The 27603-nt window shown below is 42.2% G+C and overlaps 1 protein-coding gene across 1 annotated transcript in view; it reads left to right on the top strand.

Annotated features, from left to right (window-relative positions):
* The window catches only part of Fam117b (family with sequence similarity 117 member B), a 74066-nt gene that overhangs the window by 22472 nt on the left and 23991 nt on the right, over window positions 1–27603 (top strand). Inside the window, exons 2-4 of the mRNA XM_052749556.1 lie at window positions 14148–14299; window positions 16879–16971; window positions 24853–24966. Coding sequence (XP_052605516.1) covers window positions 14148–14299; window positions 16879–16971; window positions 24853–24966 — 359 coding nt within the window. The remainder of the gene's footprint in view (window positions 1–14147; window positions 14300–16878; window positions 16972–24852; window positions 24967–27603) is intronic.

Consider the following 27603-nt stretch of genomic DNA (forward strand, 5'->3'; position numbering starts at 1 on the left):
TCTATTATATTTGTATATGCACACTTAGGTCACTTACATATGTGGGATATCTTTTATTTATTCTTTGACAATTTAATACATGTAAACAATGTATCTTGGTCATATCCATCCCAGCTCCTCTCTCTCCCACTCCATTCCCCTCAGAAACCCTAACACACCCTTTTTCCTTCACGTTCTCTCCCCCTTTTTGGGTAGCTTACTGAGTCCATTTAGTGTTGCCTGCTGGGATGTTGCCCGTTCTTGTGTAGGTAACCACATCTGTAATGAGCTCTTAAGCACAATGGCCATGCCATGTCCAGAAGATAGCATTTCCCAGTATGTGTGTGCGTGGGTGTGCGTGTGTTCTCGTTAGGGCTGAACACCCAGAAGTTACTTACTCTGAGTACTCTGATCAGTTACGAGTCTCGGCCCGAGCTACTGACACTGCAGAACTTCAAAACCTGCATAAGGCCGAGGGCATCTCTAATCGAAACATAAATATTTAGAAGACAGTTTGGCAGCTTGTCCATTTAACAAGACAACAGCAGAATTTTCCCAGCTATGGCCTATGACCTTCTGAGCCATAGTAGGATTTTGACCAAGTTTAAAGTACCAGGCATGAATCCTGTCCTGTGGAGCAGGCCCCAAACCAATCCAAAAGTGGTTGGTTACTCCATAACTTCATGTCACTCTGTTGTACTGATGGGCTCATCTTACCTGGCAAGTTGGTATTTGTAGAATTCAGCGTTTGCTGCTGGCTTTTCTGTTTAATTGTCACAGCAACTCAGCAAAGCAGTACTTTCTCCTCAGTTCTCTGTTTTTGTTTCTTGTAGCTCTTGCCACTCAGTACACAGAACTTTAGGCACACTCATTCTTGTGTTTAAAAATGCTCACTAACTCTCCATTTATCACCCAATAACTGTATCAAACTGAACTAACCATCTAGTGCTTGAGCCTGAAACAGGGAGCAAAATCAGTCAGTTGCTCTGTCTCTGTCTCTGTCTGTCTGTCTGTCTCTCTCTCTCTCACACACACACACACACACACACACACACACACACACACACACACACACACACACACTGTCCCAGGAGACTTGGAACTTACTGTGTAGTTGCTATCAAGTTTCCCATTTTTAAAGATTTTTGGATCAAGCGCCCCCTCTCCCCTCCCCTGGCTCTCAGTTGGCCTCACTTCCCTTTTGCATTATCCTCACCTTGACTGTGAGTTGGACCAAGTTACTCAATTCGCAGGAAGGTTGTATCTTCAAATAATGAGCTGTTGCCTCTGAGACTAAGTTGTGAAAAGGTTGTCTTGTTTCCTTCTCTCTTATCTCTTTTGTTTGTTTGAAGACAGGTTGACACTGAAGGATTTTGTTCACCATAGTAGACAACTTCTCTTGAACACAGACTACTGTGTAACATCATACCATCCTGAATGTACCCTGTCTTGTCTGATTTCTGAAGCAAAGCGAGGTTGGATGAGAGAACAAAATTGTTGGTATAATTCTTCTGGAATTTGAGGAAGATGTGCGTGAGGGCTCAAAAAGAAGTGAAAAGCTGTCCTAAAAATTGATGTCTGTTCTGTGGATGCAGAGAGTGTAGCAGCACTAATTTCAGTAGCATGGAGTAGCGCATTTGCTAATGAACAAGGTGATCTGACTAAGACAATGTCAGGGAGGTGTTAAAGGTACCACTGGGCTTCTTTTCGATGCTTATAGTGAAATGCAGGAAGTACCCTGTGAGTCTCTTTCTAGCACTGTGGACATGCCATTCTTACAGTATTTATTATAATGTATGTACTTAATTATTCTCACTGAGCTGTGAGTGGCCTTTAAACTACTCTTCTACATCTTGCAGTTGGGATTATCAGTGATAGAATATAAATGCCTAGAGATACTGAATGTTTATGATTGTTTATACCATTGTATCATCAGTACCTGTAAGAGTGCTCATAACAGATGCTTAATAAAGATTTATTGAATTAATTGAGTGTCCTAGTTTCTTTTCTGTTGCTGTGATAAACACCACGACCAAAAGAAGCAGCTCAGGGAGGGAAGAATTTACTGCAGTTTACACTTCCAGGTCGCAGCCTATCATTACGGGAAGTCAGGAACTGAAGTAGAAACCATGAAAACTACTTACTGGCTCACTGTTTGGCTCATGCTCAGGTAACTAGCTTTCTGTCTTTCCTTTTTTTTTTTTAAATAAGAAGCCAGAAATACACACTGGAGAAAAGACAGCATCTTCAATAAATGTTGCTGGTCAAACTGGATGGCTACATACAGAAGAATGTAAATAGGTCCATACTGAACACCTGTACAAACTCAACACCAAATGGATCAAAGACTTGGTGGTGGTTTGAACAGGAATGGCCTCCGGAGGGTCATAGATTTGAATGCTTGGTCACTAGGGAGGGGTGCTACTTGACAGGGATTAGGAGGTGTGGTCTTGTTAGAGGAAGCGTGTCACTGGTTGTGGTTTCAAAAGCTCAAACCAGCCGGGCGGTGGTGGCACACGCCTTTAATTCCAGCACTCGGGAGGCAGAGCCAGGCGGATCTCTGTGAGTTCGAGGCCAGCCTGGTCTACAGAGTGAGATCCAGGACAGGCACCAAAACTACACAGAGAAACCCTGTCTCGAAAAACCAAAAAAAAAAAAAAAAAAAAAAAAAAAAAGCTCAAACCAGGCTCAGTGTCCTTGACTTCCCGCTTCTTTCGGATCTGGATGTAGAGTTTTCAACTCTGGCGGCATGTCTGCTTGCATGCCGCCATGTTCCCTGCCGTAATGTACGAGACCTCTGAAACTGTAAGTAAGCCCCAATGCTTTCTTGTATTTATAAGAGTTGCTATGGTCATAGCGTCTTCACAGCAATAGAACAGCAACTAAGACAGACCTCAGCATAAAATAAATACATTGAATCTGATAGACAAGAAAGTGGGGAATACACTTGAACTCGTTGGCACAGGAAAAGACTTTCTGAACAGGCATTAGCACAGGCACTAAGATCAGCAATTACTAAATTCGACCTCATGAAGTTGAAAAGCTTCTGTGTGACAGAGGACACCATCCAGGCAAAGTAGCAGGCTGCATAATAGAAGACCTTTAACAATTACACATCTAATAGGAGATTAGTATCTAAAATATATAGAAAAATAAAACACTTGAACAGTAAGAAAACAACCCAATTAAAAATGTACAGAACCAAGCAGAGGGTTCTCAAAAGATGAAATACAAAGGGCTGAGAAGCACTTAAAGAAATGTTCAGCATCCTTAGTCACCAGGGAAATGCAAATCAAAACTACATTGAGATTTCATTGCACACCATTCAGAATGGATAAATTCAATAAAACAAATGGCAGCCAATGGTGGCGAAGATATGAGCAAATGGGAACACTTGCCCATTGCTGATGAAAGTGCAAACTTGTACAGCCACTATGGAAATCAGTGTCATGGTTCCTTAGGAAGCAGGGAATAGATCTACCTCAAGGTCTAGCTATGCTACTTGTCTTAGGGTTTCTATTGCTGTGAAGAGACACCATGACCACGGCACCTCTTATAAGGAAAACATTTAATTGGGGCTGGCTTACAGAGGTTTAGTCCATTATCATCATGGTGGGACATGGTGGTGTGCAGGCAGACATGGTGCTGGAGAAGCAGCTGAGAGTTCTGCATCTTGATCTGCAGGCAGCAGGAGACTGTCACAGTAGGCCTAGCTTGAGCATGTAAGATCTCAAGGCCCGCCTCCATAGTGACACACTTCCTCCAACATGGCCATACCTCCTAATAGTGTCACTCTCTGTGGGCCAAGCATTCAAACACATGGTCTGTGGGGGTCATTTCTATTCAAACCACCATACTGCACTTGGGCATATACCCAAAGGATTCTGTATCTTAGTACAGAGACACTTGCTTATCTATGTTCATTGCTGCTCTGTTCATAGTAGTCAGAAATTGACAACAGCCTAGATGTTCATCAAACTGATGGATAATGAAAATGTGGTGCATTTAAACAGTAGGCTATTATTCAGCTGTTTAAAAAATGAAATTTGTGTTTAAATGGGTGAAGCCAGAAAAAAACCATCCTGAGTGCAGTAGTTCAGACCAGAACAGATAAAGACTGTGTGTTTTTCTGTGTGGACATTAGCTTTGAAGGCTTCAGTAAGCTGCTGCAGTCCATGTAACCACCGGGGTTAGATACCTAGTAAGGGACTAGTCGGGAGGGGAGGACTTCCCAAGGAAGGGGACACAGAACACATTGTCATGGAGAGACTGAGTTGCGGGGAGACTGGAGAGGAGGGTTAAATTGGGGGTGATGGAAGAGAGGGATAAGGGAGGGACAGCTAAGACCAAGGACCATCTGAGAGTCACATGGGAAACTGCTAATGTAGAAGCTTTTGTATATATGTGGAGTCACCAAATAATGAGGAAAACGATGCCCCAACTTGACATCTTACGTCACCAAGTGAAACCTCCAGTGTTAGGAATGAATTCCATCTAGCTGCGTTGTCGTCCAAAGGGGCCCCATGGAGACCCCAGACATCTCAGACTGTTGTCAGGGCTCTTGGTTGCTCTCTGCAAACTGACAATAAGGCCCTATTGCGGAAGCCAACACTTAACGTATCTTATTCAGCACAGAGAAGCTGGTGCCTAACTGGAGACTGCCCCCCATGAGTAGCCTGCATGGTTCTAGGAGGTACTCTGTACTCTACCAGAGGAGAAAGGTAGTCATCAACCCAGCTTCAGACCCTGACCACAGCTGTGACCTGCCTGGGAGGTACTCCGGTGCAGTGAATACAGATGTTGTGGGAGTAACCACCCACTCTGATTGGATTTAAGGACCACTCCTTGGAATGGATCTCATTGGCCAACGGTACTACAGTGGCCAAGAACCTGAGGCTGCGTAGGTCATGGATCTAGGGGAAGAGCTAAAGGAACACAGCTATAAGATAACTCCTAACGACACCCCGCTATACCATAGATCAGTGCCTCGCTCAGCCATAGTTGAAGAAGCTGCTGCTGCTGCTTGCAGTAGATGGGACCTAACTTAGAGACCAGCAACTGGACAGTGGGCAGAGTGAGAGAGTTTGCAGTACTCAATCCTAAATGGAATGTCTTCATCAACCCCCACCACCACCTCATGGCTCAGGCACCTGTGTATAAGAAGAAATGGAAAGATTGTAAGAGCGAGCGGTGATGATGACTTTAAGGAAACGGTATCTTTTAGCTGCAGCAGCACCTTGGCCTGTACAGGCTCACTGAGATCAGCAACATGCATAGACTGAAGGCTGACAGCACCTAAGCATGTACAGGCTCATTGAGATCAGCAACATGCATAGACTGAAAGCTGACAGCACCTAAGCATGTACAGGCTCGCTGAGATCAGCAACATGCATAGACTGAAGGCTGACAGCACCTAAGCATGTACAGACTCGCTGAGATCAGCAACATGCGTAGACTGAAGCCTGACAAGGTCCCAGTGCTGAGAGGGAGAAGTGGACAAGGGCTTTCATTCCTAACCGAGAAGCCAGCTACAGTTGATACCCAATTGCAAAAAGGAAAAATTAGTTTTCTGCAATTAGATATCACTGGTATATTAACCAGACTTCAGAGTAGGCCCTATACCCAGGAATATTTGGCCAACACAAAATGAGCTCTGGTATTTTCGTTGAGTGTTTGTCTCATACTGTTTTGTTTGGGCTTCCTTTTGTCTTATGGGCCTTTTCCTTATATATTTTATTTTTTAAAAATTTATTTATTTATGTATTTTTTAAATATGCCTTGGTGTTTTGTTTGCCTGCATGTATATCTGTGTGAGGGTGTGTGATCCCCTGAAACTGGAGTTACAGACAGGCTTGAGCTGCCATGTGGGTGATGGGAATTGAACCAGGGTCCGCTGGAAGAGCATCCAGTGCTCTTAACTGCGGAGTCATCTCTCCAGCCCCTCCTTGTGTATTTCAGTTTCTGGTTTTGTTTATTTGCATTCATTCATTCTTGAGACAGGGTTTCTCTGTGTATCCCTGGCTGTCCTGGAACTCAGTCTGTAGTTCAGGCTGTCCTCAAACTCAGGGATTTGCCTGCCTCTGTCTGGGATTAAAGATGTGTACCACTACCTGGCTTAGTATCTGACCTTGTGGAGGTTTTTTGTGTATGTTACACAGGGTTTCTCTGTGTAGCTTTGCACCTTTTCCTGGAACTCACTTGGTAGCCCAGGCTGGCCTCGAACTCACAGAGATCCGCCTGCCTCTGCCTCCCGAGTGCTGGGATTAAAGGCGTGCGCCACCACTGCCCGGCTCTTGTTTGTTTTTTAAAGACAAAGCTAGAAAGGGTGTGGTGGCATTGGATAGGTGGGGAAGATCTGGGAGGAGATGGGGGAGGGGAAAAGCATGATAGAATATGTTGTTTGAAAAAATGTTTTCAATTAAAAATTGTGTGTGTGCGCGCGCGTGTGCGTGCGTGCCTGCGTGCGTGCATGTGCACTACAGTGTACATGTAAGAGTTAGAGGACAGCTTCGAGGCGTCTGGTCTCTTCCACCATGTGGGTTTTAGGGGTCTGACTGAAATCCTCAGGTTTTACCTTTACCTGCTAAACGATCCCTCTGGCTGGCCCTCAGTTCTTTCTTATACAGCTGAGGCCCACCTGCTTAGGGATGGTGCTACCTACAGTATGCTATGCCCTCCACATCAGTTGTCAATCAAGACAACAATGTACAGACATGCCCACAGGCCAAGCCGATTGAAGCAAATTTCATTGATTGATTGATTGATTGTTGTTTGTTATACAGAGCCTCTTTGTAGCCCTGGATGTTCTGGAACTTGATCTGTTGACCAGGCTGGCCTTAATCTCACAGACAGAGATCCTTCTGCCTCTGCCTTCTAAATGCTGGGATTAAAGGCATGAGCCACCATGTCCAGGTCAAAGCAGTTTATAACTGAGGTTCCCTCTTTCTTGGTGACTTTAGGTTGTTTCAAGTCGACAATAAAAACTAAGACATGATCTCATGAATCTCTAATTCAAAGTATCAATGTGAGATTTAAATGAAGTAATGTGTGGAAAGCAATTAGACGATGCCTAGCAAGTGTTAATTGCTCAGTGTTGGTTGTATTCAGCTATTTGTTTTGTTCTTTATTATATAAATTTTATTTATATAATTTATAAATTTATAAAAAATTCTTTATTATATATATATATATATTTGTCTTTGATTCATAGAAAACTATAATGAGTAAAACAATTCGTGAAGAGAAAGGTTTGTTTATACTTTCGGATGACAAATTATAAGTCATTTGAATTTTGAAGTATGAGAACTTGGACATGAAGATACTTTTGTTTCTGGCTGTGATGGTGAAATTGTCTCTCCTACGGTAAACAGGGAGCAAACTGGACAAAAGATAGGAAGCAGCCGTGTGTTGGCGAGTGTACAAAACAGCTTGTAGAGAAAAATGGAACATGCTCAGGTGTGAGAGAGAGCAGTGTTTAAAGGGACTGCTGGGGAGGAAAACTCTCTGAAGGGCTGAGTGGTGACAGTGCCCAGAGAGACCGTTGTGCCAATCCACACGCTCAGGTAAGCTTTGTACTGTCTGAAAGACTTGGAACAGACCTTTTAATCCGAGGAGTGATGATGAGTCAGCTGTTCTCACATTACACAAGAACCTGTGGGAATGTGACTCCTGAGAGCAGCGACGCCTGTAGTGAGGTGAACTCTGATTGCTCTGGACTTCTTCCAGAAGACACGTTCAGACTGCAGTGCATGCAGGGGCTTCTCGGAACATGTTGCCTGATTAGATTGATGAGATAGAAATAGGCTTAAGGGAGGTAGCAGTGACTGGAAAGAGCTGGACCAGGTGTCACAGAAGAGGGAGTTGCATAAAAAACTCAAAATCTTCAGAAGAGCCTCCTTCAGTCTTTCCTAAAGAAGTTATGTAGACTCCCTTGAGGCTGGACAAGGAATGACCCGAGGGACCTCTACATTGAGTGGTTTTCCCAGCTGGGTGTGGTTTGAACACTGATCAGACAGTTTAGAGTCTCTAGGTGGACCATGCCTTGAGAGTAAGGTTAAATCTAGAGAAAGAGTGACTCCCATTTTTGTTTCCTTAAAGTAAGATCAAAACAAGCTTTAAAAGATAAAGCTGATCTACAGATTTTGTAACTGACTTTCAGAATAAAGCCCAGCAGTCTTTACAGGGTGATAGAAAAATCCAGATATATCAGAACAATGTTTGAAATCTAATAAAGCAATTTATTCAATGCAAGAATATGTGAACTGTAATGAAGAGATGGTAGAATCAAAGGAATAAGTGAAATAAACAGGCAAGTTTTATTTAGGGGTGTGTGTGTGGGCCTTATGTTGCATGTAGAGTGATATGATTTAGTTGAAGATACTCTGTGATAAGGTAAATGAGCACATGGTAAAAAGCTCTAGAGCAATTAAACAAAACTTCAGAGAAAAATAAAGTTAGTGTGTCTGTAGATGTTTAACTAGCCAAAGTTATGAAAAGGGAGAGGAAGACCAGACAGATGGGACAGAGGAAAAAATAAATAGCAAGATGGTAGATTGATATGGCTATATTAATTGGTCTAAACATTTCAATAAAAATACAGATTATCAACTGGATGTGGTGATGCATACTTGTAACACTAGCACTTGGTAGGTGGAAGTCTGACAATCGTGAGTTTTAAGGCCAGCCACTGTTACATACTGAATTTGAAGCTAGCCTGGGCTACAGGACCCTGTCAGAGGAAGGAAAGAACAGACTTTAGGAATATTACCAAGGAGAGAAAGGACCATTTCTGCTGTAGTACCCCCCAAACACCCTGTATTAGACGTTCAGTCCTAGATCCAGCACTTTAAATTATTTTTATTTTATGTGCATGAATGTTTTGCCTACATGTTTGTTATGTGTACCACTTGTAGAGAGAGGTCAGAAGAGGGCATTGGGTCCCCTGGAACTGGAGTTAAAGGTGTTTGTGAGCCACTCTGTGGGTGCTGGAAATTGAACCCAGGTCCTCTGGAAGAGCAGCTAGTGCTCTTAACTACTGAGCTATCATAGAGGATGGCCTGTTGGAAATTTGGGGGGTAGGGTGGGGGCTGTTAGGTTTACTTACAGTCCTTCCATTTTTACATTTGAAAAGTTTTCCCTCTTTTTTGAACAAGTGTGTCTACCCTTTCTACTTGTTCATTTTGTGGGTAATAGGAGTTATAAAGATATGCAGATCTAACATAGCAAGGGCCACAGATCTTGTATAAAGGAATATCTAGAGGACATGATTTCAGATGCTGTGCCAGTGCCATTGAAGTTACAAAGAACCAGTTTGTCTGGAACTGGTAGTTGGGAGCTCTGAATTCCAGAGCCCAAGGCATTGATTGAAAATTTCAGTGCCACACCTTGCCATGCATAGTCTTTTCATAGGCTTTGTTTCTAAAGAACAAGTTAAGCATGTTTGAGCCATTGTTTGGATTTACTTTGAGTAGAAAAGTGTCTGAATTTATTGCACACACCTGTTGTTGATGGAAGACACATTAGAAGACATTCTCTTCCCTGCATATCAAGTCCACCACATTTGGGATAAGTGGCCTTTCCTCATAACTAAGATCATTAATTTCTTTTGCCCCGTTGGCCATTTACAGAGATACTTTTATATGTCAGTGTCTTAGCACTGGGATGAAGCAGAACTGCTGCTTTACGCTGTTGCTGTTGGAGAAGCACAGGACCTTTCCTTGATTCACATTGCAGCAGCACACGGGAGTGGGTGCTTTTGACCTGGCTTTTGTTTCTTGGGTTTCGGTGGCTGTTAAAGGAAGATTTTCTAGAGGAATGACTTCTGAACTGAGATTAAAAGGTGATCATGAATTACCCAAACTAAAGAAAGGGATATGAGGGTGGTCAAGCAGGGAAGACCTGGAGGCGTGGCACACGCTGAGGACTGCCGCTGACCAGGCTCAGAGGATTGAGGCTGCAGACAGTCTGCCAGATCGGAAAGGGTCTTGTCAGCTGTCAGAGGCTCTTCCTCGCTCTGGACGACCTTATAAATACAGCCTTTGTTCACTGACTCATCTTTTCTTCAAGATTCCCTACCCCCCTCTTCATAATTAGTTAGGGCAACAAATTTGTCAGTTTTCAGAACTGGGACTGAAAGAGAATAATGACAAGGTAGGCGTATAAACTGATCTCAGCAGGCCGTGACTTACTCTTTATATTTCCCAGGGTTTACCATTGCCCTACCGTAGGCTTTAGTCAGTGTTTAAATGAGTGCTTTAAGGGAAGGCTGGGGTTCAAAACAGAAAATACTCAGTGTTTTACAAGTTTTAAAGAAAGGGTTAGATCGATCAATCGATCGATCTGTCTGTCTATCTATTTATTTTTGTTTTTTTTTGAGACAGAGTTTCTCTGTGTAATTTTGGTGCCTGTCCTGGATCTCGCTCTGTAGACCAGGCTGGCCTGTAACTCACAGAGATCTTCCTGGCTCTGCCTCCCGAGTGCTGGGATTAAAGGCGTGCACCACCGCCACCCAGCAAAAGATTTATTTTTATCATTTTAAATTATGTATATATTTGTGTGTCTGTATGGAGTACAGGTTCCTATGGAGGCCAGAGGCATCGGGTCCCCCTGGAGTTAGAGACTGCCAGAGGTGTTTTCTGGGACTTAAATTCAGGTCTCTACAAGACCAGTGTGTGCTTTTAACTACTGAGCCATCTCTCCAGTCCCTTTTAAAGTTATTTTATATATATATATATATATAGTATTTATTTGCATGTGTGTGTGCAGTTCTTGCCTTCTACTGTGTGGGTCTTGGATCAAACTCAGATCTTTAGGCTTGGTGGCAAGTGCTTTTACAGGTTGAGCCGTCTCATTGACCACAAGAAAATGTTTAGGATTTTACTTGTGACCATATGTAACTCTTCTCTGTGTGATTATAAAATAATAATTCTAATGATCTGGGGGGCGGGTTTGGTAGAAGTTAACTCTTGGATAATTGGAAGTCCTTGACATGAAACCAGGCCCATTTGTAAGGCTAGTTTGATTAGTGTGCTGACGGGAACTGAAGCAGTGACTGGTCTGTGGGTGAAGAAGTGTGCCAGACATCTTTGATCTGTTCGACTTCCCATGAATATACACAGGTTTACATAATTGTGTATGTTCTTTTTGCCCCTCGATGAGACAGCTAGCTGTCTTGCAACTATCCCAGGTGGTGATTATTTAGTTAGAACATGTATGAACATGTGTAGTTATTGCTTTTCATTTCTCACAATAATTCGGGTACATATTTTCTTGAGTTTATGGACAAGACCTTCCTGTTGAATCAAAACATGCTATAAGAGGAAGTTGTATGTACATGGAAAGATAGAATTCTTTTGGTTTTTTGAGACAAGGTTTCTCTGTGATAGTTAGCTTTTTACAACAGGCGTTGCTTTAGTGAAATAATTGCCATTGGGAAAGCAAATTATTATCCGAGACATACGTGTTGAAGCAGCTCTTGTGATGATCACCAACACAGCTGCCACAACCGTTGTGTTAGTGGAGATGACTCCCCTGTAACTAAAACTTTACACTTAGTTTTCTCACACATACATGACCTTAACAAGAGCAAGGGACTGGCCATTATGTAAGATGAATTGCTAAATGGTCTTATTAAAAAACCCAGAGCCAGATATTGGGGTAAAAACTGAGAGAGCAGAAAGAAGCCAGCCATGTTCTTACTACTGGGAAATATTCAGCCCAAAAGAGCTACTTCCTGTATACCCACGCCCCTATGCCTTTCTGTTCTACATCTCACTTCCTCTCTCCACCCAGCTACATCACTCCTGTCTGTCTGTACAGCCCTCTAGACCTTTATGGTTAGTGCTGGAATTCAAGGTGTGTGTCACCACACCTGGTTCTGTTCCCAGGGTGGCCTTGAACTCACAGAGATCCAGATGGATCTCTGCCTCCCGAATGCTAGGATTAAAGGCATGTGCTACCATTGTCTGACTTCTGTGTGTAATATAGTGGCTGGCTTTTTCCCCTCATCTTCAGATAAGCTTTATTAGGGCGCACTATATTTTGGGGACACTATATCACCACACCATTATGAAAAACTAGAGTGATAACATTGTTAATATAATCTTACATGTTTCTTTGTGCCCATTTGTATGTGTACTTTCCTTCTCTCTTTCCTGTTAGTAGTAAATGTCTCTCTTCTGTCATCCTCCTTCCCATTCACCTGTCTCATGTGTTCCCTGTGATGTCATTCTTAGGATTTGCCGCCTTCTTACTCTGGCTGAGTCCCTTCAGTTTGGAGGGTTGTCTTACTTGTGATTCTGAAGAAACCCTAGTTTTGGGTCACACCATGGTCAAGGGGTTTGGGAGATAAAAAGCAGCTCAGTTCTTGAAATTTACCGTGCAGTTGCAGTTTGAAGCTGAGTGTTGGCACATGCTCACTGTTTTCAGAGTTGGTGCTGAATCCTGTGTTGTTGTTTTCTTTATTCTAGTCATGTCATCCTAATTTTCGTATTGTCATCTAGTGCTTTGGTTTGCTTCTGTTTAGTTAGTGGTTACTGTTACAACAGTGTGTTACAGTAAATGTCTTTACACAAGCTCCCTGCTCCAGTCACTTTGACACTTCTTAGACTCTTTGCTCTAGTTCCTTCTTTCTGTGATACTTTCCTTAAAAAACAATTCTGTCAGAGATTGTCTTTGGTTGTAAAGTCATCTTTGTCTGATTATCAGTGTTTCATCCTTTGGATGTGGGTGTACATGTACCATACAGGTGTGTGAGTTGGAGAACGACTTTAGGGCGTCAGTGTTCTGCTTTCAGCATGTGAGCCCTGGGCTTGAACAGGTTGCCAGGCTTGGTGACAGATGCTCTGCTTGCTGGCCGTCTTGCTGGCCCAGGGCATCACAGTTAAACCGTTTTCTTATTCCATGAAGTTAGCTCGGTATCTTCAGTCCCTGCCCTCTGCTTGGAACTGTTCCTCCTTTTCCTCCTGTGTGCCTTTAAGGGGGTTTTGTTTCTTAGTCTGCAGGAGTGGATAGTTTCACCATGGTGTGTGTGTCTAGATCCTGCTTCAGTTTCATTCCGAAGATCATGTCTTTCATCAGTTCTGGAAAACAATTGTTATCCTTTTGAATGAACATTACCTTTCTTACTGATTTCTCTTCTTGAATTTACATTTCATGCACATTGTAATAACTGTCTCATTAGCTTCCCTCTTCCACTTCTTAAGTTCCATTTGTATTTTTATTTCATGTTTGTGTTATCTGGTTGAGTAATTTCTTTTACATCTCTCAGTTCACTACTCCATTCTGTTAATCCTTTCCCCTTGTTTTGATTTTTGGTGTTTGTTTTCAGACAGGAGCTTACTATATAGTCTCTGCTGGCCTAGAACTTGGTGCGTTGCAGTCCAGTCTGGCCTTAAACTCCTGCCTTAGCCCACCAGGTGCTGGGATTAAAGGCTTGTGCCATCACTTCTAGCCCACGAATTCTTTTAAACTTCATTTAACATTTACTGTATATGTTGAGTTTTATTTTTACTTTTGTTTTTATTTATGTAGTCGGAACAGGATCAAGCCCAGGGCCTCATATATGCTAGGGATGTGCTTTATTTGCTACTGAACTATATGTCCAACACAGAAGTCCTTTTAAAATTATTTATTACTGTTACATATATATATATATATATATATATATATAGTATGATAGGTATGTATAGGTACACACATGTCACAGCTTTCGTGTGTGTGGAGGTCCAAAGACAACTTTGTAGAGTTGATTCCTTTCTTCCATCTGTATGTGGTTTCTGGGAATTGACTCAGGTCATCAGGCTTTATCGGCAAGTGCCTTTAGCGACTAAACCATTTCACTGTTAGGTAGCTGTCTGCTCATCCCTCTCCAGTAGAGGACTTTTGCACTGTGCTTTTTAAGGGTCTTCATCCACACTTGTCTTCTGAGAGTTAGACTTAGTGTATGTATAGCTACCTGTTAAAGAGGAATACGACTGAGGGAGAAGGTTCTGAACTAACAGCGTTTACTTATTTCAGAACACACTGTATAAATGAAATTATTGTATATAGCCATTTGGAATCAACTGTGAGTTGTGTTATCAATACCTTGTTCTATAAAGTGTAACATTTACTTCCTTCTTTTCCTCCTGAACTTGCTTTTTAAATAAACACTTTTGCTTTATACCTAGGTGACAAAACACGGCCACCTTCCTCAAGCCCCTCCAGCATTATCCGGCGCACTTCCTCACTGGATACACTTGCAGCTCCATACCTTGCTGGGCACTGGCCCCGAGACAGTCGTGGGCAAGCTGCGCCCTGCATGAGGGACAAAGCCACACAGGTAGTTTCTCTTCCCTGCGCTACTCCGGGAGCATTTAGTGCACGTCAGAATCTCCTCAGAAGCGTTCCCCGGCCTCGCTTCCAGACACTCTGCTGAACTGTGTGGGATGTACATTTCAAAAAGTTCTCAAAAGTAATTCCTGTACAGATAGACAATTGTGGGTGTACTTTCCCCCACTTACTGCTTAGAAGTTGGAATTTGGACTTGAAAATTTCTAATAGTAGGATTTCTCTGCATACCATTTAACATTTTTGTGTCAGAAAAAACCTCCATGTATTGGTAAACTACATTATATTGCAGAGACTCTTTTTTTAGGTGTGTGTCTGTGTATCTGTGTCTGCATGCTTATGCCATAGCATGCGTATGGACAAGAGAGCACAGCTTTGTGGAGTCAGTTCCCTTTCCGGCTTTCCGTGAACTCTGGGGAGGAAACACAGGTCGTCGTCAGCAGTGCACCTTTATAAGCCCCTTCACTGGCCCCATTGCTAATAGACCCCATAAATGTAAACATCTCAAAAATGGAAGTCTGAAAAGCCAAGTTTCCTGCTTTTACATTTATAAAACTGATTAATTAAAGGAATCTTAGAAAGTCATTCATATGATTCATAAATTTATAGTTAAAGAATTGAAGTCCAGTATTGTACGGCCATTTCATGATTGCATGCTAGTTTGGAGTTTCTTTTTATAATATTACCACATTGTAATTAATGAAATATTTGTATAATCCTGTATTCATTGTTTTTCATACTTAGTGGACAGTGAATCCTGGTAAGGTAAAGCTGTGTCTGACTTGCGGTTTCTGTTTTCTCAGGGTTACATCTGGCATAGTAAGTGCTCAAGGAGCATTTGCAAAGCAGTGTGTCAGCAGCACAGCCCCAGAGCCAAAGTCAGAGAACTGGTGGTGGCGAATGCCTTGATTCCAGCACTAGGGGGCAGAGGCAGGCAGATCTCTGAGTTTAGGCCAGCCTGGTCTACGAAGCCAGTTCCAGACAGCCAGGGCTACACAGAGAAACCCTGTCTCGAAAAAGAAAAAGACAAGCAAACGGCCGGGTGGCACCCACCTTTAATCCCAGCACTCGGGAGGCAGAGGCAGGCGGATCTCTGTGAGTTCGAGGCCAGCCTGGGCTACAGAGCGAGATCCAGGACAGACACCAAAACTACACAGAGAAACCCTGTCTCGAAAAACAAAACAAACCAACAACAACAAAAAAAAAAAAAAGACAAGGAAACGAAAAAAGCTGTTAGTGGTGGCACATGCTTGTAATACCAGTGCCGAGGAGGCAGAGAGGCAGATCCCTGGGACTTGCTGGCTAGCCAGTGTTGCCTGTTTGGTGTGTCTCAAGCCAGTAAGAGACTGTCTCTAAAATAAGATGAATGGCTCCTGAGGAATTTTTAGTTGAGATCGTCTGCTCTTGCTTCCATGCACATGTCCACCCTTCCATGTGAGAACATACAGATGCACGCACATGCACGGAGGCGTACATTTGGCACATCTGCAGGGCAAATTACCAGAGAAGCTGATTTGTTAAGCTGTATGTAAGTTGTAACTGACACTAGCTGCCAAAGCTTTCTGAAGACTGTCCTAATTTATACCTTCACCAACAATGTAGGAATGTTTATGTTATCAACTTTTCACAGTCATAGTTAAGTTTAAACATGATTTCTCTTAAATTTTTCATGAGGTTGAGCATATTTTCTTGTGTCCAGAGTTCACTTATATTTGTATTTTCAGAAACTCAAGTTCCAAATTTGGTATAACCATCAAAAATTAATGTTTTTGAGGTTGTGCTCTACACATACTCTAAGCAAGAGTAAACAGTATCAGGTTGAGGTTATGGGCTTTGGAGTCAAGTTTATTTCTGTTTCCTAGCCTTGAGAACCTAGGTACCTTATATAACCTCTCATTGTCATAGTTTCTTTATCTTCAAGATTTATAGAATGTTTAATAGTGCCTAGTAAAAGCACAGGAATCTACCTTTTTTTTTTTTTTTTTTTTTCCTTGAGACAGGTCTCTCTGTGTAGCCCTGTCTGTCCTGGATCTCACTCTGTAGACCAGACTGGCCTTGAACTCACAGAGATCCACCTGCCTCTGCCTCCCGAGTGCTGGGATTAAAGGCTTGTGCTATGACACCCAGCCTAAGAACACAGGAATACTAATAATTACTAATTACTACTGCCATGCTTCTCTATACTCTGCTCTGTTAACGGTCTACTTATAGATTTGTAAAGAGAAGACTTAACTTACAGCAATGGAAATGAAAGAGAGGTCAAAGTGTCTATTATAATTGACTAGTGCTGAGAGACTTTGGGTAGTTTGTGGTGTTTGAAATATTCTGGAAAAGTGGCCCAGTGGTTAAGAGCTCTGTTCCTGCACCCACATGGTGACTCACAATCACAAGGTGCACCTACATACATGCAGGCAAAACACTTATATACATAAAACAATAAAATCTTAAAAAATTAAAATACGCTGTAGTAATACTTCTAATTTTTATGTAGCATACATTATTTATTAGAAAAAAGTCTGATGCAATATTGTTAAATACTTGTTAAAATAACAGTGTTTTCCTCTACAATAGACCGAGAGTGCGTGGGCCGAAGAATATGCTGAAAAGAAGAAAGCGTCTCATAAGCGTTCAGCATCCTGGGGCAGCACAGAACAGCTTAAAGAGGTCAGCAAAGTGCTCTGTTGGCTAGTTCCTTAAAAGTCATGGACTGCAAAGGTTTTCCATTTTCCTGGCACAGGGAAGGTATTATGTGTGTATGCGTGTGTGTGTGTGTCTGTGCATGAACACATGGAGACCAGAGGTTCATGTCAGGTGTCGGGTAGTTTCACTCTCTACCTTATTGAGATAAGGTCTCTGACTGAACCTCTCACTGTTTTGGTTGTACTGAGTGGCCAGTGCACCCCGTCTGCCTTTCTTCACACCTCCTATTAATCCTATTGAATGAGAGTAAAGACTATCACCCAGATTCTTTGGTCAATTTAAACAAGCTTTATTTTCTGTCAGACAGGGCTATCTCCCCAAAGCAGGGTTTTAAAATACAGCATTGAACATGGGAAAAAGTGGGGCTTATATTGCCCCCCAAAACTGCAAGGCCTAGGGAGTTTTCATGGGTTGGGGGATTTCCAGAGGAATTTCAGAATTATTTGCAGAACATATCTTATCAGGGTGTATTCAAGGTGTGAGTCAAACTCTATAGATTAGGGAGCATGGCAAATTCCAGAGACAGGTTAGAGCATTTGAAATTTTGCAGCAAACTGCTGTGGATATCGCTCTGTATGCTGTGAATGTGTTGCTCTGATTTGGTTGATAAATAAAACACTGATTGGCCAGTAGCCAGAAAGTATAGTATAGGCGGGGCAAAGACAGAGGAGAGTTCTGGGAACAGGAAGGCTGAGTCAGGAGTCGCCAGCCAGACACAGAGGAAGCAAGATGTGAAGGTACCAGTAAGCCACAAGCCACTTGGCAACTTATAGATGAATAGAAATGGGTTAATTTAAGATATAAAAACTAGATAGCAAGAAGCCTGCCACGGCCATACAGTTTATAAGTAATATAAGTCCCTGTGTGTTTACTTGGGTCTGAGCCGCTGCAGGAGCCCGTTGGACACAGAACGCCCGCTACAGCAAACAGAAATGAACTTGTTCTGACCTTATAACAAAACGGCTTCCATCCTTAAGTTGGAGTCAGGCTAGTCCTTCATTCCCACCTCGTCTTAGTATCCCTTTGAAATCCTTGATAGGGAACAGTCATTTATATCTGTTGTAGGAGCTGATAATGCCAGCAGAGGGCAAGTGTCTGAGCGTTTTCTATTTGGTGAGAGACAAAATTTGTATTGTGACTAGCTTTTCTCTAATTATGTGTGATTGGTTAGCATAGAAAGTATAAATTTTTCTTAAAGCCATCTCTTTGTTTTATAAAGAGCAGGTTGAGTGCCTTATCCATATTACAGAACTATTTTAGCTAATGATCTGCCTGTTGATAGATCTTGGCCTGTTTGGTTTTAACAGGTGCCTTTCTGAAAATGAAGGAGCCGGGTTTGTTACTAGGCTATATATATATTTATATTTATATTTATATTTATATATTTATATGTTTTATATATTTTTTCATTCCCCGTTGTCAGGGAGTTTCCTTTGGATTTAACATTCCAGCCTTTGTTGAGGATAAGGGGCAATGTATTCTCTTCTGCAACTATTTCCTGCTGAAATTAGGGTGTCATTGTCAGGGCCCAGGGAGACCAGAATATTAGTCAAAGACTGGGAGGGGATTCAGGCAATGAGATATTTATTTCATCAGAAGCATCTGGTTTGTTGACCCAGCAGAAGAGACAGGAAACAATCATGTTGGCTGGACTGGTTCATATCAGTTTTCAGCAAGTCTAGGGCTTTCTGGTTCTGTAGGACTACTAGGGGCTGGCATGGTATAAATCACCTTTGGAGCAGTTTGCAGTCTGCAGCTGATTTCTAGATGGTGTCTACCAGCCAGGTGGAACCCTGCCGAGACAGATGCAGACTAGGGACAGACATTAAAGTGAAGGACCTTAAAGGAAACTTTTCCATTGGAGCTTCCAGGCCCATAGTCTGGTAGTTAGGGAGGGGAATAGTCCCGAGACCATGGGAGAGAGAGAGATTCCACCCTCAGGAATAGGCAGGTGGGAAACTTAGTCTGTTGATGGACAGGTTTATTTATCTGGAGTCCGTTTGATCTGTGAGAGATAGATCCAAGTCTTATGACTTCCACTCCCTGAAGCTTACTAGTTTGATCTATTAGTATTACCATTGTTTACAGTCTGTACTGAAATCCTCATTGTAGAAAAAGCTGCTAACAGGTGTCTGTAAAACAGCTGGAGTAGACTCAAGTTTTTGAGTCATAGAAACTATGGCTTAGGATTAAAAAGCATGAACATTCTTTATTGTCCAGAGGGCTGGATATAGATTGGACAGAGATGTTTTTAGCATCTTCAAGTTTATATTTAAGAGACTACCAAAGGAAATTTAAAATCTTGAGCTTGTGACTGATAATAGTAATCGGTGCTTACCAACTTACCAGAACTCTATTATCAATGCTAACTCTGAACCTTTGAAATCTTAGTAAAATAATAGTATAGAGTAACTGGTATTTATATCCTAAATTATTTTCTTAGATTTTTGTAATTTATTTAAAAGTTTTTATATCCTCAAATCTTTATAACTTGTATTTATTTTAGAATATTTTCTTAGACTCTCAGAACTTATAAAAATTTAAAATAGTTTTTAATTAGTTGTTTACCTTGAGATATAAGTAGTTTACCATGAGATATAAGTAGTTGATTATTGAGAGCAGTCATTGAAAAGCAAGTTCCTTTAAATAGTAAAAGTTGTTGGGCAGTGGTGGCACATGCCTTTAATCCCAGCACTCAGGATGCAGAGGCAGATGGCCAGCCTGATCTACAGAGCAAGTTCTAGGAGAGCCAAGGCTACATAGAGAAACCCTGTCTTGATAAAACAAAACAAAAAATTATAGACTTACTGGCTACCTGGATGGTTACCCCCGATAGTCTCCAAAAATAGTGTTGTTGGGGACAGGGGTCAGTTTTTGACTGTCATGCAGGACAGCATTGCATTTTTAGTTGCTGCATAGGACAGCACAGCCCTTAAGGCTCTCAGACCCAAAGGTCTGAGAGGTGTTCCTGCAGAGAAGGGACGTGGCACAGTTGACCCCACACTGACGTAGGTGTAGTAGGGCGGTCAGCCCAACAGTGTCTGCAGTGTGTGCAGTGCCTGGCACAGGCCAGGCACAGGGCAGTATTTCCCAGTGGTAGCTGTCACCACAATCCAGGGCTGTGCCCATTGGCTTTTTTGGAGACCTTAGGGTCGCTGCTGGGAGCTGGCATCTCTGTCTATCATAGGAAGGCTTTTTTGTTGTTGTTGTTGTTGTTAAATTAAACATTTTAAATGCTGCATTCAGTAGATCTCTGCAGTTTTGAGGGCCATCTATTCAGTATACCTGATTTAAATGAACTATTTGTTTTTAGTTACTTGCTTTAGACTTAACCCTGAAAACATACATAGGAGGCTAAACAAATCTTATTCCTGTAAATAAATTCCATTTGTACCCAGCATGACTATAAGCATGTTCTGAACATATTAAAGAATTTGGTTATTTATTACTATTTTTTTAAAATTTTTTTGTTTTTCGAGACAGGCTTTCTCTGTGTAACAGTTCTGGCTGTCCTGGAACTCACTTTGTAGACCAGGCTAGCCTTGAACTGACAGATCCACCTGGCTCTGCCTCCCGAGTGCTGGGATTAAAGGTGTGTGCCACCACTGCCCGGTCATTTATAAGGTGACTATCAACCCATGTTTTAATTATTTTTTAACAGTCTATAACAAGTTAATAGCTTTTATAAGATTGGGATTCAAACTTAATTTTAAATTGATTAGCATTCTCATTGTAATATTAGTCCTTAGAAACATTGAACTTGTAGGGGTTTTAGACAGGGTGTGCTGCAGGCCCAGTACAATTTAACAGGAAATGGTAACCATTGGTACTTCATCTGTGTCCAGCAGTAAGAACCAGTGCTTAGCTTTTACACAGTTTGCCTCCAATAACCAGCACCTGCGTGTCAGAGTCTCTGGGCCTTCATCCTCTCAGGTAGGCCTGTGGGGCCGGCAGCAGCCTTGTCACATCACCAAAGGCAGCGTCTTTGCTCTAGAGCTCCCCGGGGACCAGCACTTCCGGAATCTCCTTTCCCTCTGTTTTATTTTTTGTCTTTTATCCATGTCTTCCTACTGTTGTGCTTTGGAGCCCTTTTTCAGCCATTTTCATCTAGAACCTTAGTTAAGAACCTGCTGCTATGAGGACCTTTTAAGATTTTCATTGGCTCTTCAGGTGATGAAAATCACATTCATATTTGTAGATCTCTAAGGCTACCTAGAAATCATTTCATGTTACAATCTGAAAATGTCTGGCAGCAAAAGTCCTTTTTTGGGAGGAGGGGGCTCATAAACATGACAAAGAAGTACCCCACAGGGCAGAGGGAGAAGCTTGCTGGGCACAGTGACAGACTTCAGTTGGCTTGTGTGCTTTCCTTAAGACAGAAGGAAACTGTTTTTGTGTTTATAGTTGTGGCCCTAACCCTTTAGCTTTCTTATCTTTCATGTACAGTAACAGATTTGTGTCTGTCTTTGTCCAAGACCCTGGCCATAACCTATCTCATGACATTAAACCTCTGCTGTTGCTTCTAAGACCCAACAGGGGTGCTGTCACTAGTGAGTGACTGTCAGGCCAGAGAGGCCAGCAGCCCTGAGCAGGAGATTAGACTCAGCCTAGGCTGAGTCTTTTCCATGAGACAGTTTCTTTTACCTCTTACTTGGGTTTGCTTTGGCAGCATTTTGTCTTGACTTTCTTAAAATGATTTTTTTTTTTTTTTTTTTTTTGGAGCTGAGTATCGAACCCAGGGCCTTGTGCTTGCTAGGCAAGTGCTCTACCACTGAGCTAAATCCCCAGCACCATTAAAATGATTTTTTTAAGTCTTAGTTCTCTATTTAAGTGTAAACTAGAATTAGCAAAATTATTAGAATTTTCGCATATAGTAAATGACAGCATCTCTGGTTTGATAAATGCAGACAATGAATTTGAGGACATTTAAAGATAATCACTTGGTTCGGTCTATGACATTTGAGATAAAGTTGACACCCAGAAGACCTATTATTCAGTTTCCTTTTTTTTTTTTTTTTTTTTTTTTTTTTTTTTTGAGACAGGGTTTCTCTGTGTAGCTTTGCACCTTTCCTGGAACTCACTTGGTAGCCCAGGCTGGCCTGGAACTCACAGAGATCTGCCTGGCTCTGCCTCCCAAGTACTGGGATTAAAGGCGTGCGCCACCACCGTCCGGCCTTCAGTTTCTTTTTAAGAGCAAGTAGTTATTGACCGTTATCCAATGTGTAGATTTTTAACTATCAACCCTTGTTAAATAAGTTTTAAGTTATTTGTTACACTTTATAAATCTTTAACCATACTCAGTAAATTTATAAATCTTGAGATACAGAAAGTTCATGTAATAGTTTTATAAATCTTGAGATGACGTTTATCTTTCAGCAGAAGTCTTAGGGAGTCAGTGGGGTCAGTAATTGTTTTCTTTCTGGCTGTTTTGATTTGCTCTCTTTCTTGTCCTAACACCAAGTGGCTCACCTGGCATAGGACAGATGGGAAACTTTTAAAAGAGAAGCAGGAGCCATAACCCAATTCATAGCAAGCTTTTCATAAAGCAGAACAGCATAAAACGATATTTCAGTATTATCATATCATATCTGAATCCCTGCTAAATTGAATTCAGTGACCAGGGGGAGGGGCCAGAGCAGCCTGAGAGCAGAGAAGACAGCCATGGCAAGTAGCCAAAGCCGCAGCAGCACTGCTCAGTCTCCCTGCCCACCCACTTCGGGGGTCGTGTGGTTCTTATGCACAGCTGGGGTCTAGGAAGCAGGAGGGAGGGTAGTGGAGGAGGCTTCACTTCCGGGAGTCTGTGGAGGAACTGCCAGCAGCAGAGCAGATCTTGGAGCCCGCCCCTGCTGCCTGCCCGTCCGTGTCCAGCTCCCTGCCCAGGCCGCCTAGCCCTTTCTGTCTGACCGTAAAATATAAGTACTTAATAGGAAATGCGTGCTATTAATCTGAGGGTGCAAGGCTTGTGCTAAATAGGAGAGTCTGTATGTACTTAGAAATATATAAGGACATCAGATTTATAAAATTAATGTGATTAAGAAACTGACGTTTTTCTGCATATGATAGTGCTTTTGAGATTTAGTAACTCAGCAGAGCCAACTTTTTCTTTTTATCTTTTTTTTTTTTTTCCCCTTGTTTTTGGTTTTTTGAGACAGGATTTCTCTATGTAGCCCTGGCTGTCCTGGATCTCGCTCTGTAGACTAGTCTGGCCTCGAACTCACAGAGGTCTGCCTTCCTCTGCCTCCCAAGTGCTGGGATTAAAGGTGTGAGCAACCACTGTCTGGCTTCAGCATAACCAACTTGAATATAGATGGCTCTGTGTTGTGATTATTGTTTTCTGTGTCTGTAATTAATGGCATTGCATTTCACCCATAATAGGAGTAAATGAGAAAAATGCAGTCAAAGGGTAATGATGAGACAGCCATTGATCTGTATTTGTAGCCGGGCATGCGGCACACGCATGTAGTTCCAGCACTTGGGAGTTGGAAGCAGGAGGATCAAGACTTGAAGGCTAGCCTTAGTGTGGTGGTTTGAGGTGTCTCCCTTAATCTCAGGCCTTTGAATGCCTGGTCTCCAGTTGACGACACAGTTGCGGGGTAGGTTGAGGAGCTGTGGCCTTGCTAGAGAAAGTATGTCACTGGGAACGGGCTTTGAGGCTTCAAAGACATGTGCCATTCTCACTTTGCTCTCTGCTTCAAGCTTGTAATAAAAGATGGAAGCTCTCAGCCTCTTGTTTCTGTCACTGCTTTGCTGTACCATCATGGAGCCTTATCCCTCTAGAACTAACTGCAAACCCAAGTAAACTCCTGTGTTGCCTTGGTCACGGTACTTCATCACAGCAGTGCAAAAGCAGTTAATACACTTGGCTGATGAGATCCTGGCTGAGAAAACGGCAAACTGTATTCTCTACTTAAAGATTTTATCTTAAGTGTATTACGTGGCTTGGTCTTCTAGTTTCCTTCCTGTTGCTCTGATAAACACTTTGGCCAGAAACAGTTTGATTAAAAATAAAGGTTTTCTGGGCTTAAGGTGAGAGACAGGGAGGGGAGGGAGAAGATGAATATGGACACAGGAGCAGGCTGGTCATATTTCATCAGGACATGGAAAGCAGAGAGAGTAGAAAGTGGAGTAAGCCTGTAAAAGCTCAAAGCCTGCCCCTGGTGATGCGCTTCCTCTAAATGGTTCCATTACCTCCTCACACAGCACCACCAGCTTGGGACCAAGTGTTCAGACACATAAGCTATGGAGGATGTTTCTCATTGAAACTAACACACTTGGCTTGATTTGTAAATATCACTTAATTTTTTTTTTGTAAAAATAGTGAAGCTCGTCAGGTGGTGGTGGTGGTGGTGGTGATACATTCCTTTAATCCCAGCAGTCGGGGTGGAGGCCGGCGGACTTCTGCGAGTTTGAGGCCAGCCTGGTCTGTAGGACAGGGCTTGGTCTATAGGATAGCCAAGGGTGTTACACAGAGAAATGCTATCTCAGAAAACAAAACAAAACAAAAATTTTTGAAGCTCAGTACAGAAATCGAAATAAAAATTGATTAATAGTAAAGACAACAAGAGAATAGGTTGTTTCTAAGCACAGTTTAATGCTGAAAAGTGGTTAGTGCTTAAGAAGCTTCAAAATTAAATATACCGTGTCGAGTATACTTCTGTTTCTCCTTAAAAGAAATCTATACATACATGTGTGAATATGTATATAAAAATATTGTTCAATTAGATTTTGTAATATGGTTTAAAATTTCAAAGTATTAAGGGTGAATTTTATTGGTTCTTATTGAGCAAGAATGTGTTTTTTGAGCGTGGAAAACACTCTGGTTCCTCCTGTTTTTCCTTTTTTCAGATTGCAAAATTACGGCAGCAGTTGCAGAGAAGCAAACACAGCAGTCGTCATCATCGAGATAAAGAAAGACAGTCTCCATTCCACGGCAACCATGCAGCTATTAACCAGAGCCAGGTAAGAAAAGAAACTGCTTTTCTTGTAGGTGGTTTCTAATCGTTCAGGGCACAATGTCCAAAACCATGTTTGAAACAATGGTTTCAGTACTAAGTCACAGCTTTCCCATTTCCCAGATAAATAGTATTACATCTAGGAGACATACCCAGTTACACATTTCTTAAAAAGTGTCTTTATTTATTTACTTAGGGACTTTTTTCTCCTCCAGATGGGGTCTCTTTACACAGCCCCAGCTGTCCTGGAACTCACTATGTAGACCAGGCAGGCTGGCCTCGAACTCAAAGAGATCACTTGCCTCTTTCTGAGTGCTGGGATTAAAGGTGTGTGCCATGCTCAGCTCCAGTTACACATTTTCATTTAGTCCACTTTGCTGAAGCGGGATGCTGAAGCGGGATGCTGAAGCGGGATGCTGAAGCGGGATGCTGAAGCGGGATGCTGAAGCGTGGCATTGAGCAGGCCTTTATCCTTTCTAAGTTTCAGTTACATCATCTGAAAACTGGGAGTAATAATTCCTGTCTCAGTGTCTTCTGGGAGGGACAACTAACTGGTTTAATCCTATGGAGGAGTAAGTGGCTCACACATAGAGAGCTTTTCTCTGGATTTAGATGGCTAGATAGAGTTCTTGGTATGAAGAGAGCAGGTTTATGTCACGTCCTGTGATTGAAAGTTTTGGGAATCCAGGAGCCTGCATTCAGTTTTCTGTCAGAGCAGTAGGGCAGTGATCTTGGAAGGTGGAAGGAAACTGGAAGGTAATTCTGTGACTCTCAGATCATACTTAAGACTTGATTAGCTGGTGGAAGCAAACTACCCTACCACATGTTTGTAAGTCAAGTTCTACAAGATGTAGGCCATCTTGTTCTTTATGTATTGTCGTTGGCTCCATTCTTAGTACAACAGTACCATTGAGTAGTTGTGGTAGAGAATGAGTTCCAGGACAGGAACCAAAACTACACAGAGAAACCATGTCTCCAAAAACAGAAAAAAACAAAACAAAACAAAACAATTCCTTTTTTGAGTTGATATTTTCATGATTGTTAATATGTGTAGGTTGTATGCAATAGAAAATATGAGTAAAGGAATAGTTTTTAAAATAACTTTGAGTGTTGTAAGTTTGTAGTTTGGTTTTAGTTTCTAGTAGCTTTTCCCCAAGTATAAGATTGTACTTAAAAGCCGGGTGGTGGTGGCGCATGCCTTTAATCCCAGCACTCGGGAGGCAGAGCCAGGCGGATCTCTGAGTTCAGGGCACTGGTCTACCAAGTGAGTCCCAGGAAAGGCACAAAACTACACAGAGAAACCCTGTCTCGAAAAACCAAAAGAAAAAAAAAAAAGATTGTACTTTAAAAAATATGATTGGGGGTGTGGCTTAGAGTATACTGCTCTTGCAGAGGAGCACCCAACTTGTAACTCCAGCTCTAGGGAATCTAATTCTTACAGTCTTCCTAGGCATCTGTATTCACATGCATGTACTTGTACACCAACACACACAAATAATTAAATATAAAATAGATCTTAAAAAATAGAAATATAATTGGGTGCTTATGTTAAAACACACAAACAATTTTGTTTTTGAGAAATTGAAATGTTAACTGTCAACAAAGAGATGTAAAATTTAATATGTAATAAAATATAATAACTGTCAGCCGGGCGGTGGTGGCGCACGCCTTTAATCCCAGCACTCGGGAGGCAGAGCCAGGCGGATCTCTGTGAGTTCAAGGCCAGCCTGGGCTACCAAGTGAGTTCCGGGAAAGGCGCAAAGCTACACAGAGAAACCCTGTCTCGAAAAAACCAAAAAAAAAAAAAATATAATAATAATAATAATAACTGTCAACATTGGAATATTAACGGAAAATTACCATCTTTACATTCAAAGGACTGGAGACTCATGATTTTACAGATGAGTTTTCCATCCTCGCCCTTTCTAATTCATCCATAATAACTCTGTTAATTTCTTTAAAAGCATGGCTGCTTTGTATTCCCTGTCATATTTTCTTTCAAGGTCAATGTAGGGTTAAGATTGAATTTTATCAAATTAAATGATGCACTATAGGAGTTGATCAGATTTTGAAATGATTTTTGAATACCATTTTATTAATGTGAAAAAATTTTAGCTGGATGTACTGACAGAAGCCTGTAATTTCTGTATTTGGGGAGGCTGAGACACAGTTATATGTAGCAAGAGTTTCTCCCAAAAACAAGCATAAATGTACCTTTGAGTGAGCCTGGGATTTTTCTGTTGAAGCCTCTCTACAACAGCTCCAGCTGCCACCCACACTCCACAGTGGCCACCAGAGTTAGCTGTCCACCACCAGCCAGCTCTGCGCTCTCACTTCCCACCCATCACACATGCTTCTTCCACAGGTTCCTGCATCTGCTTTCCAGACCTCTGGCTCCTTGGCTCTTTTCCCCGTGGGCTGTGGGCTTCCCCTGGTCCCCTCCTCAGGCTGCTGCCACTAGGTCAGCCGCCTCGACACCAGCTCGGACTTGTGTTGTTGCAGCCGCCACACTCTCTCAGCTCACAGCTCTTCGGGGGCAGCTGCCCTCAGCCAGGCTGTGCACCATCTGAATTCTCTGCCCAACTGTTCTGTGAGCGGTAGCCAGCCGAACACTTCACTGTCATCGTCAGCAGATCTGGGGAGA

This window comes from Peromyscus californicus, unplaced genomic scaffold, assembly GCF_007827085.1.
Source record: "Peromyscus californicus insignis strain IS unplaced genomic scaffold, ASM782708v3 Scaffold_21__1_contigs__length_65335640, whole genome shotgun sequence".
NCBI classification, from domain to species: Eukaryota; Metazoa; Chordata; class Mammalia; order Rodentia; family Cricetidae; genus Peromyscus; species Peromyscus californicus.